Here is a 16,538-nt window from a genome sequence, read left to right as displayed (position 1 = left end):
GTCGAACAGGAGAGTATGATGAGACAACTTTGGTAGACGTGGCCGCGCGGGGAGAGAGGCGGGAAGAGAGGGAAGGTGATAGTACAGGATATTCTCCAGGGTAGATACCTGGCGCTGAAGGAACGACTGGGAGAGAGGGTGTGACGTAAACCCATCGTCCTGCTCCACATAATCGTTGTTGATGAAGTCATCACTATCATGGTCACGAGGAGAATCGGATCGACTCTTCCTCCTACCAGCACGGTCGGTCTGGTGGCGCCTGACTGCTACTTTGCTTCCGGGCACCAATGACTGAGGGCGAAGGTATAGCCGCTGAAATTGGAAGATCGCATATGACTCTACACAGAAAGAAGACGCAAAAATGCCCCTTTGTCGAAGAAAAGTAACAAGAGACAATCTGGTACGAAGCAAACATGTGATGGAGGAAGGACCTCAAACGCAATAATCCGGCACCGGCCCCAATGCGGGCACATAGGAGCTCTACGAGTCTATTTCTTAAGACAGTCAATAAAGGAAATCATCACGCCAGTAGAAGAGGTACACGTACTCTTTCCTTGGAGCCTACGGCGTCATACAGGACCTGATCTCCAGGGGGTAGCTGCATGGGCACTCGAGAAACGGCTCCGTGGACGGATTCGGCATGGTTCAGCAGATGCATCTTCCGCACCAGAGTCACCTCGCAGACATTACAACCGATCATCTTGCCCTCTTTCCAAGGAGGATCCACGTGGAATCATCGAAAAAGCCTGCTCAGAGATCCGGCGGCGGGGAAAGCCTGGACGCGTTCCTTCTTGGCAAGGGCTGGGCTCCCCAACACAGAGGAAGCAGATCATCAGTCTCTTATCCGTTCGGACCTATATAATAGCCCGATTCAGAGCCTCATCCTCCTCCTGTGCGACGTCTGACATAATGTTGGTTGGGGGGAGGGGAATAGAGACATCCTTTAACGAGGCGAGGACTCTTCGTGATTGCTCTTCAGTTTCGTACTCCAATACACTTGGATTGATCCTTGGGTCCTGCCTGGAAATCGGTCTGTAAATTGTTTCGTAACCTCGGACCACGGTAGGTTCTGATCCTTTCTCAATCTCACCAGAAGGCTCACTTCCTCAGGTGACCATGGTTTGCCTTTTCGAGAGTTGACCTGAGGCAACTTTTTGGCATTGAGATTCCGTGAGGTCTTATGTGGTCGTGCCTGACGACGCGCTAACTGCGCCTCTGCCCTTCCAACCTTGCCGGTTGTCGATGAGACATCGACAGCACTCGGAGACTCAGAGATACAACGCGGTAAGGTACTCTCAAAAAGCCAAGAAAGGAATTCTAACCTCTCCTCGACTGATGATGCCAGAAAATGGGAACGTAGGGTTAGGACAGATCTTTCATCCTCATGAGGTGCAATATCGGTTCGACGTCGCTTGGAGGGCCGTTGTTCCGATCCCCTTATATAGCTCGATCGCTCGTCTGGTTCCGATCCTTCCTTATCACTGCCCTCTTCATGGTCTTTATCAGAGTCATGATTATCGCTTTCGGTGTTGTAACCAATTCGGTTTCTTGGCCTAGAATGGCGGGCGGTCTGTTTGCCCTCGCTGGTGACTTGACGGTCATCTGAAACGATCTGCTGAATATGGACAGATTCCACGGCGTCTTCACTGCAAAGTATGGCTGGATCAACCGGGTTATATCGTGTTCTTCTGACACTCTTGATGTGTCATAAAGAATAGCAGTAGCGTCGGAGAACATTTCAACCACGCCAGTTATCTGTTCAAGACCCGACTGCGACCCTAAGGTAATCAGTGAGCCCCGCGAAATATACAGATCATTCTCCCTGGTAAAATACCTTCAATATCGTCTAGACCCACAGTGTTAACCGGGTCAGGACCAGGAGTAGCACCAAGAAACGTAACCGGAGGGGAGTGACGTAGTTCTGTGCCAAAGTTGTTGCTTTGCAGCAATGACACAGAAGGACTGGATTCAGAGGCCAGTGGCGAGATGGGAGCGAGATCTTCCTGCCTATGGAGCTGTCGCCTGCCTCTACGGCCTGAAGCATTTTGATTTAGCGCTCTGGTCAATCAAGGGAAATTAAACTGCCAACTAGATCATGAACATACCTGAGGAACTATCACTTTCGTGAGGGCGGTACTCTGTTTGACATCGTTTCCCGGGATTGGAGCAATGCCTTCGTAACTTCGAATTCACATCGTCCCTGCTGGAACTGGTGGAACATGATCCGCCCAGGGATCCACCGGCCATCCCCGGCTGCGGTGTATTGCATTTTGGAATACCCCTGTCTGTTGGACGGCTTCGAGTGTTTTGTGGAGCATTTGAATGGGAACCAACATGTACACACACCTCAACTGGCGGACGTGCAGGAAGCGGATGCCGATGTTGATGATGCTTTTGGGACTCTAAAAAAGGGGGTGGGGAAGGTTGATGGGCTAAATGGGCAGTGATGGGCAGATCGCCAATGGAGCTTGGGGTTGGGTATCTGGGACGATCTGGGGAATTTTGCGAGGGAAGAGGTTTGCTACAAGGAGGGTTCCACGTTCTGAAGGTATCAACATGAAATCTGGTGCTGAGCATCTTGTGGGACGAAAGGTATGGAGACAATGCGTGAACATGAGTTGAAAAGGGGAAGACAGCATCAAAATTCCAAGGGCGTTGGTCTCCTTTTTATAAAGAGATTTCAAAGAAGCCGGCCCGCTGGCTGAGGAGGGGAACCTCTCCATTTGCCCGTTTTCTTCCGTTATGGCGTCGGGCAGAGACGACTCCTTTGCACCACTCCCTAAAACCATTCCGCCTAGCAGGTAGGAGTGGGAAAGTCAGGTCTCCATTCCGTGTCCGTCTCCGTGACTAAGATCCGCCGGATGGACGGCTTGCCATAAGAAGAAATTCTTGGTGTCGGTCATGCCGTTATTCGCTGACCAATTCCATCATAAGCAGCAGCATTCGGCAACACCGCTCGGTTATCCAACGCATTTGGTGGCTCTGATCCTATCGCCGTGCCATCTCACGCCATATCTTCTCCTTGTCCGTACCTGCTGACATGTCCACAGAGGGCTGACAAGATAGGCGAGCGGTCTGATACGAGCCTCGCGGATCAATCCATCCCAGCAAGCGCCGATCTCTATCCTAAAGATAAAATCTGATGCGGCAGTTCAGGTAAGACTGGAGGGCCGACGACTCAATACGCTGCACCTTGTCATGATGGTTATGCCGCGTCTGTCAAAAACAGGGCGAATGACCAGCGAGGAATCCGTTGCCGAGTATCGTCACAAGTTCGAGACCAGCCGCTTGAGCGAAGAGGCTGAGACGACGGCGAGTGCGGCATTTTCTCCATTGGCTGCCAGATAAACCGAACGTAACATTCACAGACGCTTGGGGATGGGACGAACGCTGTGAGCGTAGGACCGCAAGGTCAGCTTGCAGGGTTAGCATGGTTGGTGGGGACTTGCCGCCAACACACCCCCAGCTTGTCTCAGCCACGTTCAGGACAGCATCCAGCACCTAAGGCATTCAGACTGAAGCGAACAATAAACTGAAGAAGGCAATATTCGAAGAGAAAAAGTATACCCAACAGCTTTTAATCACGACCGACAATTTCAAACTTGAATGGGCAGCCGAGTCCCAGGAGAGAATGAGGACCTAAGCAGAGAATCCCACGGAAAAATCGACATAACAGTGATGTACTCAGCTGCCAAGAGCAAGGGAGGGGAGATAACAGCGTCCAACAAAACCAGCCGGGGAATCGCCTCGTTGGAGATCCATTCCGCTTCCCCGACGGCGACTCCGTAGCCCGCGTTCGAAAGTTCGCGCCTCACCGGGGTCGGGGGCAATCGTCGGATTGCACGGCAGCGACCGGCCAGGCTCAGCGCAGTGACAAGAAGAGAAGATCGAGGATGCTCGTCCTCGAGGGACGCACCGCGGGTTTATATACATGGGTGGATTCTGCCAGGGCGGTCAAAAGCGGCGAGGCCCGGAGCCATCCCCGAACAGGCCGTAATGCCGTCCGCTTAGCCTCTTCGGGAAATCAAATTTCCCGAGATGGCAGGCGGTGTGGGCGACGGCCGTTTCCCGCGCCCCGCTTGCCGTCTTGTAGAATACATAAAATTCTATTTTGGAGAGGCATAATCTAAATTGGCTACCTGTAACCCAAACTGTGCTGCCAGTTTTCCCCCTAGTATGATGTACTCTTGTCATCTGCCGGATTTCCTTCCTGGACCTTCCATGCCACATAGGTCGTGCAGGGTACACTTATCCAGAAGACGACAAATGAAACCACCAAGTTGGTCATCAGAGATGTACGGCTGCTCGACCCAATTCCATATGCGATCGCAAAGCCAAGGCTCTCAGCAGAGCGAAGCAGAGCCGTGGTATAAGCCAATGTATCTACATGACTGTCGTAGGTACCCAAAATCCAGTATGTCCAGACGACGGAGGCGTTGCTTCCGATACTGTGACTCATTAGATACTGATAAGTGCCATGGATGAGATGTGTTTGCAGACTGCGACTTACCTGTAAAGACAGTATACGGCCATTGCCCTGGCATAGCCGGGACTCGTGATGTCTAACACAGGATTTGGATGAGTGTTCTGCATCTCGACTTGGAGAATGAAGTTATAAATCCACTGTGCTGTGTAAACAGCCAACATGGTCCACCACCCTGCATTTGCAAGCGCCCATCTTGTCCGGAAGATCCTCTTTGAGTCTAACAACCAACCCCACAGGACAGTCGCTGTTGTTCCACAGAGTGTTGAGACAAATCCAGCTAGAGCTCTGCCTCTCACGGAAAAATACGTGGTCAAGTACATCCCTTGGTATGTCCCGCTCCAGCGAACGGTAGTGAAGATCGGCAGCAAGAGGAGAATGTGTCTCTTTTTCAACGCCTTCCAGATATTGCGGAGACCTCCCAGTAGCGAAACCTCCTTTTCTGAACTGAACGTAGGCTGTTTCCCATCTTTTCGAATGAGTCCCTGGGGTGGAGAGATGGTCAACGCCAGAGGAAGTCCTGCGCATGAAAGTCCGATCATTACGAGATATGTATTTGGACTAATACTTCCCTGCTTGGAGTCACCGACATTCAATGCGAACTGGACCGAATTGCCAATAATTGATCCTATTTTATTTAGAGCCTGCCAGATGGCGACTTGAAACGTCAATCAAAACTATTTTTTCCCTCAGGTTTCTCATTGAACTTACTGTACGTTCCACTCCTATCGGGCTCTGGGTAGCCAACAGCTATTGCAGCTTCGGAAACCCACAGGGCAGCTGCCTGAAAAGATAAGTATATATTAGCATATCTTCATAGCAATAAGAATGATAATGAATCAAAAGATGGCATGCTGGGGACACCTACTGAAAATCCACAAGTGACGGCCCCGAATAGCAAAAACCACTCCGTGCCATAGACACTATTGCAGTACAACGCTGCAAAATATGGAACATAGCCTATCGTTCCAGAAACGAGAACCCATTTCAGATTGGAGAAGCGGTTACCGGCGATCGCAAAGAGCGGGCATGTGACGATCATAATCACATAAGTAATGGCATTGGAGGCGTTGACAAAGTATGGCGTTGCAAGACCGCCGGCACCAAGACCTGACCATCGATTCTCAGACGTTTCTGTGATTTCGTAATTTGGGTTATGTGCTCTCTCTGGTGGACTTACTGTTTAATGCATCCCAAATGCCTGGCTGAGTAAAGCTCACGAGACCAAGAATGACGGCTTGATATAATGTTCCACGGTACCATCGATGGAGAGTTGCAATCATTCCGTGATTCTCCTGATTTGTGGAAAGGATGCTTCTTGCCATAGTTGACTGTCTCTTCGCTACATAACCTCTGCTAGAGATGTACGAACAGTCGTACGATACAACTACATACTACCTAGATGTACTACCATTATATACAGAATACTTGTCATGAATTTCTTTTTAGTATGCATTTTCGCCATCATAGTGCAGATGACGAGTAACGTACCCACAATTGCATTTCTGATCTAATCAATCTAAGGATTCTTAGTATGATGCCGTTCCCCGCATCGCGACTACCTGTCTATTACTCTCAATCACTGCTATCAAGTGCCTTCTATTCGTAATTCTTAAAGACATATGGAACAGAGTTCTGTCTGGACGCCATTTCTATCGCAGAGCCCGAATTCCTGGATGGAAATAAATATAAAAAGTAAAAAAAAAAAAGAAATGGCAAGTCCGACCAGACCCATCTCGCGCTAAAATCGCGTCGGTTCATTATTTAGCCAACGCAGAGTACGCAGAGAAAAATCCGGAGTAGAAACCGAGAAACTAAGACCGAAAACCATATTGGAAAGCGCGAGTCATCCCACTCGGTAATGCTACGGAGGCATTGCCCCGAGGTGAGTGAGAACGAAATCTTTACCAAGCGCATCGGTGATTCAGGCATGCATTAGTGTGAGTATTTGGCGATCAACTTGATTTCATTCTTCTAGGTGTTCTGGCATCTGATGCTCCGGACCTTCTTGCTGTCCTCCGCTATGGCTGCGAATATCCATGCTCTCAACACCCAAGTCTTGTCGTATATATATAATGGCATGCAATGGAAGTTTGGCATACCTGGGGCCCTTGACCTCGTAGGAATAGACTATGCTGACCTTCTTTGCTGGCCCCATGCTGTCAGCTGTCGAGGTGAGCCCCATGCTTGAGCAAGGACCTTGTGCGTTCTGACAGTTTCAAAAATTTAGGACGAGGTCGCACTTCTCTACACATCTACATACACAAGCTTAGAATAATGTTGAGAACGAGGAACACCGAGCGTCTCGTCTGTCTCGTATTTCTATGGGAGAATCATTTAGCACGATTGGGAATAGAAGTTTAGAAATGTAAGAGTAGTAATTGAGATATATTTTCATGTACAAATCCTCTCTATATATTTCCATCTTTCCAACAATACTGTATAGTGACAGAATGCACATTGACAGATGGTTTTAACAGCGAAAATGGCAGTCCATCTGTCGATTCTAAGAAGGCATAATCATCAGTACGCTCGAATTCACATTTCATGGCAACTGGGACACTTACCGGTACTTGTTGCACCATACCAAAGGTCTCCACCGCTTCAAGCCAATCTACAAAGTTACCATTGTCCCAGCCACCAACCTGACAGTTAGGAAGTTTACTCTCATCTTGATCAGAGGAACTCCATTTGGTCGGGCCGTACGCGATATCGATCGGCCACTTTTCAAAGGCCATAATTCCTGGCTTAATGGGCGGTGGTGCCACCCTTTTTTCTTTTCCAATAGTGACATATTCTCCCTTTACAAACGTGGCGGAAACATCATAGGGCAGTTTGCTGTCTGTGGAGCGAATGGTGAGTGTGTCTCCCCAGTTCCTCTTCTGCCAGGTCTGGTTTTTGAGCTGTTTGTTGCCCCCGTCATAGACATAAAGCCCGGCAAAGAAAGTCTCGTATGCACTTTCCGAAGCCTCGATAATGTGCAAACGGCAAGTACCATCTTGGTAGGAGGGAGTTGGTTTTGGAAATGCAGTGTCTGTTCCGACTTTGGTGCTGGATCCCTCACACACGGTATATGGGAAACCATCACCATTTCCAACAGAGGAGCTCTCACAAGCGTAGATATTACCATCCACTAAATTTGTGTATGTATATGAGTGATGGGTTGTTGTTATTGTGTGCGTTGGATGATCTGTTAGTGTCGGAGATTCCGTGTGTGTCGAGACTTCTGTGTGTTTTGAAGATTCCGTGTGTGTTGAAGATTGTGAGTGTGTCGATGATTGCATGTGTGTTGAAGATGCTGCGTGTGTCGAGGTAGAAGCCTTTGATGTTACATGCGTAGTCGTGGTCTTGCTCGCAGTTGTGAGTCGCGGCGAAGCAGCAGGGGAGCTTGAACCGCTGTGCTGGGAATGCGACAAGGTTGAACTGCTCGACTGCTGTCGAGTAGTGGTTTCTGAACTTCTAGAGGTTGTCGATGCAGGCGTAGTGATGTCCTCGTCATCATCGGCCCAAAGCATATCGATTTCCGTGAGCGGATCTGTCTCTAGAGTTGGACAGCCACTGGCCGTGCCCCCGGAAGAACAAGATGCAAACGTGGTTGTCGCAGTGCCTGTTACGGAACACCCCGTGATGGTCGAGTAGGAGGTTTTGCATATTGTCGAAACTCCACTCGTAGCGGTGGTGCAAGATACATAAGTATCTGTCACCGCATGTTGAGAACATGAAGTGGATGTTGTGCTGGAGGTGTGAGAGGTCGTTTTGGTCGATGACTCCTCGGTAGTTGGCTCGCTGTTATGGGGTTCGCTGTTCTTGGGCTCGCTGTCGTCGGGATTACCACCTCCCTCAACTACAGGAACTCCCGGTTCTGAACCGGAGCCACAGGAAAACAGGCAGAACTCAGGAAGTCCTGGTAATTTAAAAGCAACCTTAGGAAGCTTTGGCAATCCCCAGAGTTCGATCCCGCCTCCGTGATGCCAGAGGACCGGGACGATAGTGTGCTGTCCATGCGCGTCGGTAGTGGTCACCAGTGTATTGGCCGTCCATTGACTATTCGTCACATAAACAGTCGAGAACCCGGAGGGTGGTGAGGTAATTGTGCTGGTCAAAGAAGCTGCGATGATTGCCGCGGAAGATGACGTGGTTTCTGCAGTTGTTCCTGGAGTAATTTCTGAGGTCGTTCCTGTAGTGGCTTTTGAAGTAGTTTCTCGAATAGTTCCTGGGATAGTTTCTCGACTGGCTCCTGATGTATGACTCTGAGGAGTGCTTTTCGAGACATCGTGGACTGTTTTGGAAGAGGACGAAGGCGTATATTTTGACTGTCCTGCAGCTGCTGAGCTCTTGATCGAGCGGCTAGGGCCGGTCGAGGAGGAATGAGCCGAGGAAGGAACAGGCACGCTTGACAACGTCGTTGCAGCAGACCGGCTGCTATGATACACAGGCGACGTGCTGGAGCGACTGCTTCGTGAAAACGAAATTGCAGACGACGAGTTCGCATAACGAGGGGCGTGGCGCAAGTCAAATCCGAAAGCAAAAGTCGACAGATGCAACAGCATCAAAAGAGGAAGGATGTTCTTTTGCCAGGCCATGGCTGTTCTTCGCGCTTGGCCGAAGATGTCTGGAAACCCGCGTGAACACAAATCGTAGAGAGATTGATCTTGCTCTTGACATATTATCTTGCCATTTTATCTCTGGCAGAAGAGGTATCAGGAGACTAGTTGGACAACAGAAACGACGATCTCAATCAATACCATTATCCTTGCTTGCCTCGTCTTCAGCTATTCCTTGAAGCCGCCCCCAACAGATCGGCCTGGACTCGGTTGTGGTGGGTCGGCTGGCGAGCTGTATTAGACTTAATTATCCACTGTGATGTTCTAGAAAACAACCAACATCCAACATTCGCGTCGCCTGAGGACCGAAGTGGAGCACATTCTGATCCTGCTGTTGGAAGATTGGGGGTGTTGTTGGGTTCAAGACTGCCCCCATTGAGTCGCTGTTCTCGGTTTCTGGTATATATCCACGCGACCTAATGATTAGGTAGAGAGATGATATTGTAGATTCTTTCGACCTACTGTGAGAAGCAGCCCAAGATGACGCTCCTCCATGCGTTCACGATCTTAATCTCTCTCTATGTCCTTCTTTGCTTCCTTTCTGTCACTCATGCCGCTCCCCTTGAAGAACGTGGATTAGGGGCTCGAGGCTATTCCGTCACAAGGGAGGGGCCTGCCCTAAAACCATGGCCTGGCAACACGCTCGTCTATTGCTTTCAGGATCCATCGATCAAACCGCTCTTCGACGCTGGATGGGCAATCTGGGAGTCCAAGCCGGGATTTCCTGTTCAACGCCGCGAGGTGGATTGTGCCACCGCGAACAAAAGAACAACCCTGATTGTCTCTTCGAACACCAACAAGAAGTTGGCGACCACGGTCGGTTTCAAAGATTCCAGCCAAACAATGACTATTGACCTGTCGGCCAAAGTGGGCACAAACGACATGGCTGTCAACCTGGCACATGAAATCGGCCATGCGCTCGGACTCTACCATGAACATCAGAAGCCGACAGCGAGGAATTTTATCCGCGTCAACTGCATAAATCTCGCCGATTACGACAAGTTTGCCAACTCAGAAACGTACAAGGACTATATGGACGTTTTGTGTACCAACCAGTTTGCAGCAAGTCGCGCCGGTTTCACTGCATATGATGTCTTGCCCTTCGCTGAGGACTACCCCGCCCTTTCAGATGGAGATGCTATTGACTGGTCCTCGATCATGCTGTACGGGAGCAACTTTGGAGGGAAAAAGCTTATGGGAGTTGGACCCAGGCAGAACGTCATGACTAAAATGAATGGCGATACGTGGAGGGGAAACAGGGTTCCATCGGACGGCGACATTGCCCAGCTTCGACGGTTGTACTCGTGAAGCATTCATTCGTGCAATCCAGAGATGCATTGAACCCTACGTATCATTTTTTTTTGATGTCATTATTTTTTTTCCCCCTCTACGGATTTGTTTCCCCCCATGTAAACCCAGGGCATGAAAGAACAGCTAAAAAAAATAAGAAAAAACATGCCCGTTTGACATGTGACTTCCGCCAACCGTAGATATCAATTTCATGAAACTGTTGGATAACTCTACAATAGAATAGATCTGTGCGAAGCTTAACGAGCCATCAGACTGAGAACCAATCAGAAGATAAGGAAAAACATGACATACAGCCTCCTGGCCCGGAAGAACGTCTCGATTGTTCCAACTTGGAGAATCCCAGCCCACTAACGCTTTTTGCCCCCGCGCCAGGAGAGATGGGGCGGAGGACTCTGTTGGCCTAAAATTAAGATTATCCTGATTGGCGCTATCCGGAATAACCCCGGTTGTTAAAATAATACAGAGTGCATGTCTACAGCTCAGCTCCATCGCCTCCGCAGTCAGCTCTTCCAGCGCTTCTGTCATGGCATGGCAACTGATGTGGTGCGCCATTTGGAAATGGTAGAACCCACAGCCCAAAACAACCCCCTCTCCGATGTCTCATGATGGCATGCCGCCAATTTTCTGGCCATTCTCCGACCATGTTTTCGCCCCAGCATTCCCGAGTCATTCTCTTGAACGCGGCCTCGTACTGTGACATAGCAACGCTGCTGAATCTCCGCCTCGTGGACCGCATGACAAAGTCTCTGCTCGAGTCGGACGAGGCGGCCATCTGTGCTGCCGCGATCCAGCGAAGCTCCCTCAATCGCCTCTTGTTCCTCCGTGATGCGCAGAGATCGGACCAGACCAGTTTCAAAGGGCTCGCCAAATTGTACCATCGCCAGCAAGTGGTTCGGCAGGTAACGGAGTTGCGGTTTGGTCTCGACTGGACGCCTTACATGAACTATCCAATGCTCGTTGATGATCCGGGGTCTGCGCCGTTTCGTCAACGTATCGAAGACGGGTGGTGTTTGTTATATCACTTCGCAGACATCGCTGCCGAGATTGACGAAGTGGCCACCAGAGACGGACCCGATCATCAAGCGAAGTCGTGGATTTTGCGACTTTCCTGCGTGCGGACCCGACGACAGGTGGCTGCAACGAAGGCGCGCGAGCGCCAGGTGCTGTCTGCTCGCATCGAGTTTGTCAAGTCGTTGTCGGATTATGAGCTGAGGAGCTTTTACCTGCTGTGGAGCTCAATAACCACCTCGCCTCACTTCAGAATAATGGGTTCAGAGTGGTGTGATACACACATTTTTAAAAATAACGTGTTCAATGGCGAATCCTGGCTCAGTTGGTATATCCTAAGGCATGGACCTGAGTGGTTCCTCCGGCTCTGGGAGCGCCATCCGTCTGACAGTGATTACTCATACTTTGAATATCACTGTTTGAAGTCGGAGAATGAGAGCCGGAGGGTGCAGAGGGAGTGGGAAGCGCGTCTACGAAAGATTTCCCGTATCGAGCAAAAGGCGGCACGTGCGATCTGTGTGGAAATCAATCGGCGTTATTTTGTCACTTACAGAACCATTGGGGGTATAGATGACGATATCAGTCAGTATGAACGGTACTGGATGGAAAATCATACCAAGGGCCCTCCATGTTCTGGCTGAAACACGGTCCTTGCGGGCAACAAGAGCGCTCTTCCAACAGTGAGCTCAAGGACGTTGAAGGTGAAATCTGCGGCTTCTCGTGCACTGCATAGAATGCCATCTAGGCTCCAATTGTCTCCTCGGACGATGGCAGCTTACTATATCTGACGATTCTTGCGACTGTCTAATTTTCTGGCAAGCTCGCCAGATTTGCATCAAGTCGCACTGTGGAGTCCTGTTTCCCAGTATTAGCACGACAAAGGAGACCACTCGTATAAAGCAAAGAGTCATTTTTCTCAGGGCCTGCAGCCCAGCCTGATAAACAGGTGATCATGTCCATATTACAGCAACTTCAGATCCTCATGGGGTACAACAGGCCGAAACTGTTCGATTCATCCGGTTTGGCCCGGATGTTTTCTCGATCCAATATTGAACTTCTATCATGCAGCAGGAAGGCTAATAGTACTCATGTGCATATCAAAGATACTTCACCGGGAAAAGTTCAGGTAGAGGTAATGGTATGTGCAAGAAGTTCACAAAAGGACTAATATCTGTTCCCTCTTCCATTATATATACTTTGTGGCAGAAGTTTTATACAAGTCTATCAAAACAGCATCTTTCGAATAAAACGCTGAATCCTCCCGATATATACAAAAACATAGTAAATCAGGATCAATATCGTCTTCAAGAAGAATTAGAGTTGTCGGCGCAGGAAAAAGCAGAGCCTACGCACTCGGTTAGTTAAATGGTCTTCACATTTTCCATGACACACCATACCGATAATTCCATTTGCATAAGCGTCATTGATCTCGAGCACCACCCCGTAAGTCGCCCCGACCAGGAAGAAAGCGCCGAGTAAGATCATCCCCCAATGCAACCAATAGTACAGCGTTTGTAGATGTGTTCCCTCACGATAATGACTATGGTCGTAGAGCCAAAACCAACCGGGAAGCATCATCCCAAGAGGTGCGAAGCAGATGGAACCGGTGAGAGCGTTGAGGTAATTGAAGATAGGGATCGCCTCGGCAAAGATGAAGGAAATAGATGAAAGGCCCAGGGTGCAGCCAATCCAAGTAATCCAATGTATGGGAGTGTTCGATTGGAGATGTCGAGAGTTCCGAAGGATGCGGACGAAGATATATTTCGCAGATACCTTGATACAAAATTAGCCATATCAATCGACAGGGCAGGGGAGCATACATGAAGGTAAATACATGCGCTAACGATGAGACCTAGCAATGAAATGCCGTATGCTACCATCTTGACTGTTTGTCCAGCACTCTGCAATATATTAGCTCGTGATATCCTCCGGTCTTTTTTTTTTGCCCTTTTTTATGGAAGACGTACACCAAGTGAAGGACTTGCGACCCATTTCCCACACCAACGATAAACTACCAAGCTGAAACAAAGGTATGAGCCAGTAACAATGCTCATGCACAGGTAGAGAGCTTTTTTGTAATCCTTCGGGTTGCGCATTTCGCTGATCACGGGCAGAAAGGCACTGGTTCCCGCAGACGAGTAGAATATCGTACTGGAGGCCACCATACCAGCTGCAAAGCCTGGGTTGGCAATGGCATGATAGCCCAGGTCATACGGTCCCTCTTGCGGGGCGGCAGCAGGTCGATCAAGTTGTGTGACCCCGACGACGACTATCAGGACGGCAACGTAGATGGAGGCAAACCCGGCATATGTCAGCCAGCCGACGTGTTCCAGCTTGCGAACAGACGCAGTAAGCGCACAGACGATAGTAGCGAGAAATGCCCACCAGACTGTACAGGCCGCATGGTGCGAGAGCACGTTAAGGCCGGTTGCAACCCCAATGATGCCAGCTCCAGCGCAGAGGACATAGGCGACGATGAAGAGAAAGCCGGTGACTTCTTTGAGAATCGTCCCTCCGACGACCTCGGCCATATCGGCGATAGAATGACAGCCAGGATGCTTCGTGCGGAATTCGCCCAGGATAATGGATGCATAGGTGTTGAACGCGCCCCAGGCGATAATGCTCAGCGAGCCACCAACAGACCCGAGCGCATACATCGTGGATGGCAGCGACAGCACACCGACTGCAAACATCACCTTGATGAATATGATGCATCCCTTGAACCAGCCGACTGTGCGAAAGTCGACTCCATCTCCAGTCTTTTTAAATACTTCATGATCCTCTATTGTGCCTTGTATGGCTTGTTCTGAATCAGTCGAGCCGTCGACATTGTCCGAAGAGGGCGGCTTGCCGCTGAACACTTTCTCGGATGTCATCTTTACAGGTGCTGAACGCAAGCACGGCGCAAATTATATGATGAGAACCAAAGAAAGATGAAGATTCAATAAATTTGCAAGAGAGATGAATATATGATTTCTCGAATCACTGCCTATCGACAAGATGAAGAATAAAGTTCTACCCACTCTTTGCATCAATGTAATGAGTGCTCTACTCCGTACATACCGATCGATTGCCGAAATGAGTCTTATCGACCGTTATCTCAGATAGAATGCTTTCCACATAGTTTTGCTAGTGCTTCTCTTGTTACCTACCTAGATAGGCATGTCTATCCCTAGCTGTGGGCGATAAGATAACGACGGGTGTTGTTTCGGCAATCAGAAATGCCACTCATTGGATTGACTGCACGACTTGATATGCGTCGACATACGTTATTTTGGGAGTTGTCGCGTTCTACTTCCATGATGGAAATACGAAAGAGGGCTCTATATGTCTTTTTTTGATGTTTGTCGCGGTTCCTCTAAATTCAGCATTACTAAGTCGCTGATGGCGTTCATAGGAAGCGGTCAAACCAAAATAATGGAGCAAACTAGACTCTTGTCTACCGTTGACGTTGATCGCCCGCGGGGAATTTAATATTAATAATATCAATGCAAGAAACAAGCACTACTATTACATCCTCCACGTCAATTAAACTACGATAGTGGTGTTTTTGCAAAAGAATATTCTACTAACCCTCCAATTTTTCTTAAGATTTCATGGCCGACAAGACGCTCTATCCGGGTGTAGCCTTGGTAACTGGCGCTGCCTCTGGTGAGTCCGAATTCCAACGATCTTTTGTTGTCTTGGCTTACCGCAAGAGATAGGCATCGGCAGAGGTATCGCATATGCGTTTGCAAGGGAAGGATGCTTGCGAATAACAATCGCTGATTTCAATCAGGCAGGCCTACAGGAGACATATGATCAAATAAAGTCTGCCTTTAAGCAAGTAGAAATTCTCTCCTGTGTGGTTGATGTGTCAAAGGCCGATGATGTCGCGCGGATGCTGGATGAGACCATTGCAAAATTCGGACGCGTCGACTATGCTGTCAATGCTGCCGGCGTACTGGGTGGTGCCAGACGGTCACATGAAATGAGCATAGAAGAGTTCGACCAGATCACACAGGTCGATTATCGTGGTTGCTGGCTCTGCTCGAGAGAGGAGTTGAAGCACATGGTCCAACAGGAGCCTCTACCTACTCATGATGGACGACCTGGTAACAGAGGGTATGCGTGGTACACTGGCTGGATTCTACTGCAGCACTGACAGCAACAGCTCGATTGTCAATATCGCAAGTCAACTGGGCATTGTTGCAAGACCGACGGCTCGTATGTATACGCAAGCAAACATCTTTCGGGTCCAGCTAACTGTTCCCAAGCTGCGTATTGCGCTGCAAAAGCAGCAGTCATTAACATGACGCGGTCAGACGCAATAGATGTAAGTTTCCCGACTGAAGATTGCAGAAGTATGACTAACAACTTGCAGTATTCCAAGGACAACATCAGAGGTTAGACAGACGAAAGGCACTCAAGACCCCGAGCTCACTCTGCCTGCAGTAAATTGCGTTTGTCCCGGTCTTATCGGAACCAGGATGGTTAATGACTCGATTGACTATTTCCGACCTGCAATCAGCATCGCCCCGATGAACAGGTGTGTTGTATGAATATAAGTATTGTTTAAATAGCACGTCGCTGATGCAAACAGAGTGGGCACCGTGGATGAGGTGGCTGACTGCGTTCTATTCTTATGCAGCAGCAAAGCAACATTTGTTCAAGGCGCTGCTCTCGTTGTCGACGGGGGATACAGGATCAACTGAGTAGGCTGCTTGCTGAAGGTGAACTTCTATTGCGTTCCAGTATTTCAGATTGGATGACTCGATGCTGCGAATATTGTGTTAGCATGGCCAGGAAAGCAATCAGCACAAGAGAGGGCATATCTTATTAAATCAAGCTTCTTTGCTTTAATTCTAAGATTGCTGTCATACTGCATTAGTAGTTACTGATAGACGACAAAAGTCTGTTGCAAATGAGACTACTAGTAAATGATAGCGATATCAATGCTTAGTACATGTCTGCTGTATGATTGGTTTATCTAATGCTTAACTTAGTTGAAGGCATCCTCCGATTTCTCTCGGCCGGATGATCCGGATGACATTCTCTATCCGGTCATCATGTATCCCGAATTTATATGCCCAGCTAGATTTGATACAAGCTTAAAAACTGAAGACACGGCCCCACGGACCACATTTCCATCT

At 49.0% G+C, this 16,538-nt stretch overlaps 6 protein-coding genes across 6 annotated transcripts; 3 read left to right on the top strand and 3 right to left on the bottom strand.

Moving 5' to 3' along the window:
• Positions 1-943: 943 nt before the first annotated feature.
• T310_8153 (uncharacterized protein) lies at positions 944-2,577 on the bottom strand (the record flags this gene model as incomplete). The annotated part of the gene is made up of 4 exons (XM_013469069.1): positions 944-1,646; positions 1,694-1,778; positions 1,835-2,035; positions 2,106-2,577. 4 exons carry the CDS (start codon positions 2,575-2,577, stop codon positions 944-946), a joined length of 1,461 nt encoding a protein of 486 aa, XP_013324523.1.
• A 1,594-nt stretch (positions 2,578-4,171) lies between these two features.
• Positions 4,172-9,066, bottom strand: T310_8152 (uncharacterized protein; the record flags this gene model as incomplete). Its single annotated transcript, XM_013469068.1, has 9 exons — positions 4,172-4,448; positions 4,511-5,111; positions 5,195-5,267; positions 5,352-5,617; positions 5,664-5,877; positions 5,975-6,002; positions 6,586-6,669; positions 6,747-6,805; positions 7,051-9,066. 9 exons carry the CDS (start codon positions 9,064-9,066, stop codon positions 4,172-4,174), a joined length of 3,618 nt encoding a protein of 1,205 aa, XP_013324522.1.
• Positions 9,067-9,567: 501 nt separating this feature from the next.
• Positions 9,568-10,395, top strand: T310_8151 (uncharacterized protein; the record flags this gene model as incomplete). The annotated part of the gene is made up of 1 exon (XM_013469067.1): positions 9,568-10,395. One exon carries the CDS (start codon positions 9,568-9,570, stop codon positions 10,393-10,395), a length of 828 nt encoding a protein of 275 aa, XP_013324521.1.
• Positions 10,396-11,003: 608 nt separating this feature from the next.
• On the top strand, positions 11,004-12,047 carry T310_8150 (uncharacterized protein; the record flags this gene model as incomplete). Its single annotated transcript, XM_013469066.1, has 1 exon — positions 11,004-12,047. One exon carries the CDS (start codon positions 11,004-11,006, stop codon positions 12,045-12,047), a length of 1,044 nt encoding a protein of 347 aa, XP_013324520.1.
• A 663-nt stretch (positions 12,048-12,710) lies between these two features.
• T310_8149 (uncharacterized protein) lies at positions 12,711-14,063 on the bottom strand (the record flags this gene model as incomplete). Its single annotated transcript, XM_013469065.1, has 4 exons — positions 12,711-12,751; positions 12,804-13,179; positions 13,227-13,307; positions 13,374-14,063. The coding sequence occupies 4 exons, from the start codon at positions 14,061-14,063 to the stop codon at positions 12,711-12,713; spliced, it is 1,188 nt and encodes a 395-aa protein (XP_013324519.1).
• A 939-nt stretch (positions 14,064-15,002) lies between these two features.
• Positions 15,003-16,104, top strand: T310_8148 (Uncharacterized protein; the record flags this gene model as incomplete). Its single annotated transcript, XM_013469064.1, has 4 exons — positions 15,003-15,057; positions 15,111-15,510; positions 15,770-15,934; positions 15,969-16,104. The coding sequence occupies 4 exons, from the start codon at positions 15,003-15,005 to the stop codon at positions 16,102-16,104; spliced, it is 756 nt and encodes a 251-aa protein (XP_013324518.1).
• Positions 16,105-16,538: the final 434 nt, after the last annotated feature.

This window comes from Rasamsonia emersonii (assembly GCF_000968595.1).
Source record: "Rasamsonia emersonii CBS 393.64 chromosome Unknown ctg1118621760665, whole genome shotgun sequence".
Lineage (NCBI taxonomy): Eukaryota > Fungi > Ascomycota > Eurotiomycetes > Eurotiales > Trichocomaceae > Rasamsonia > Rasamsonia emersonii.
Note: the sequence above shows the minus strand (reverse complement) of the source record. Positions and strands in the feature narration are given on the sequence as shown.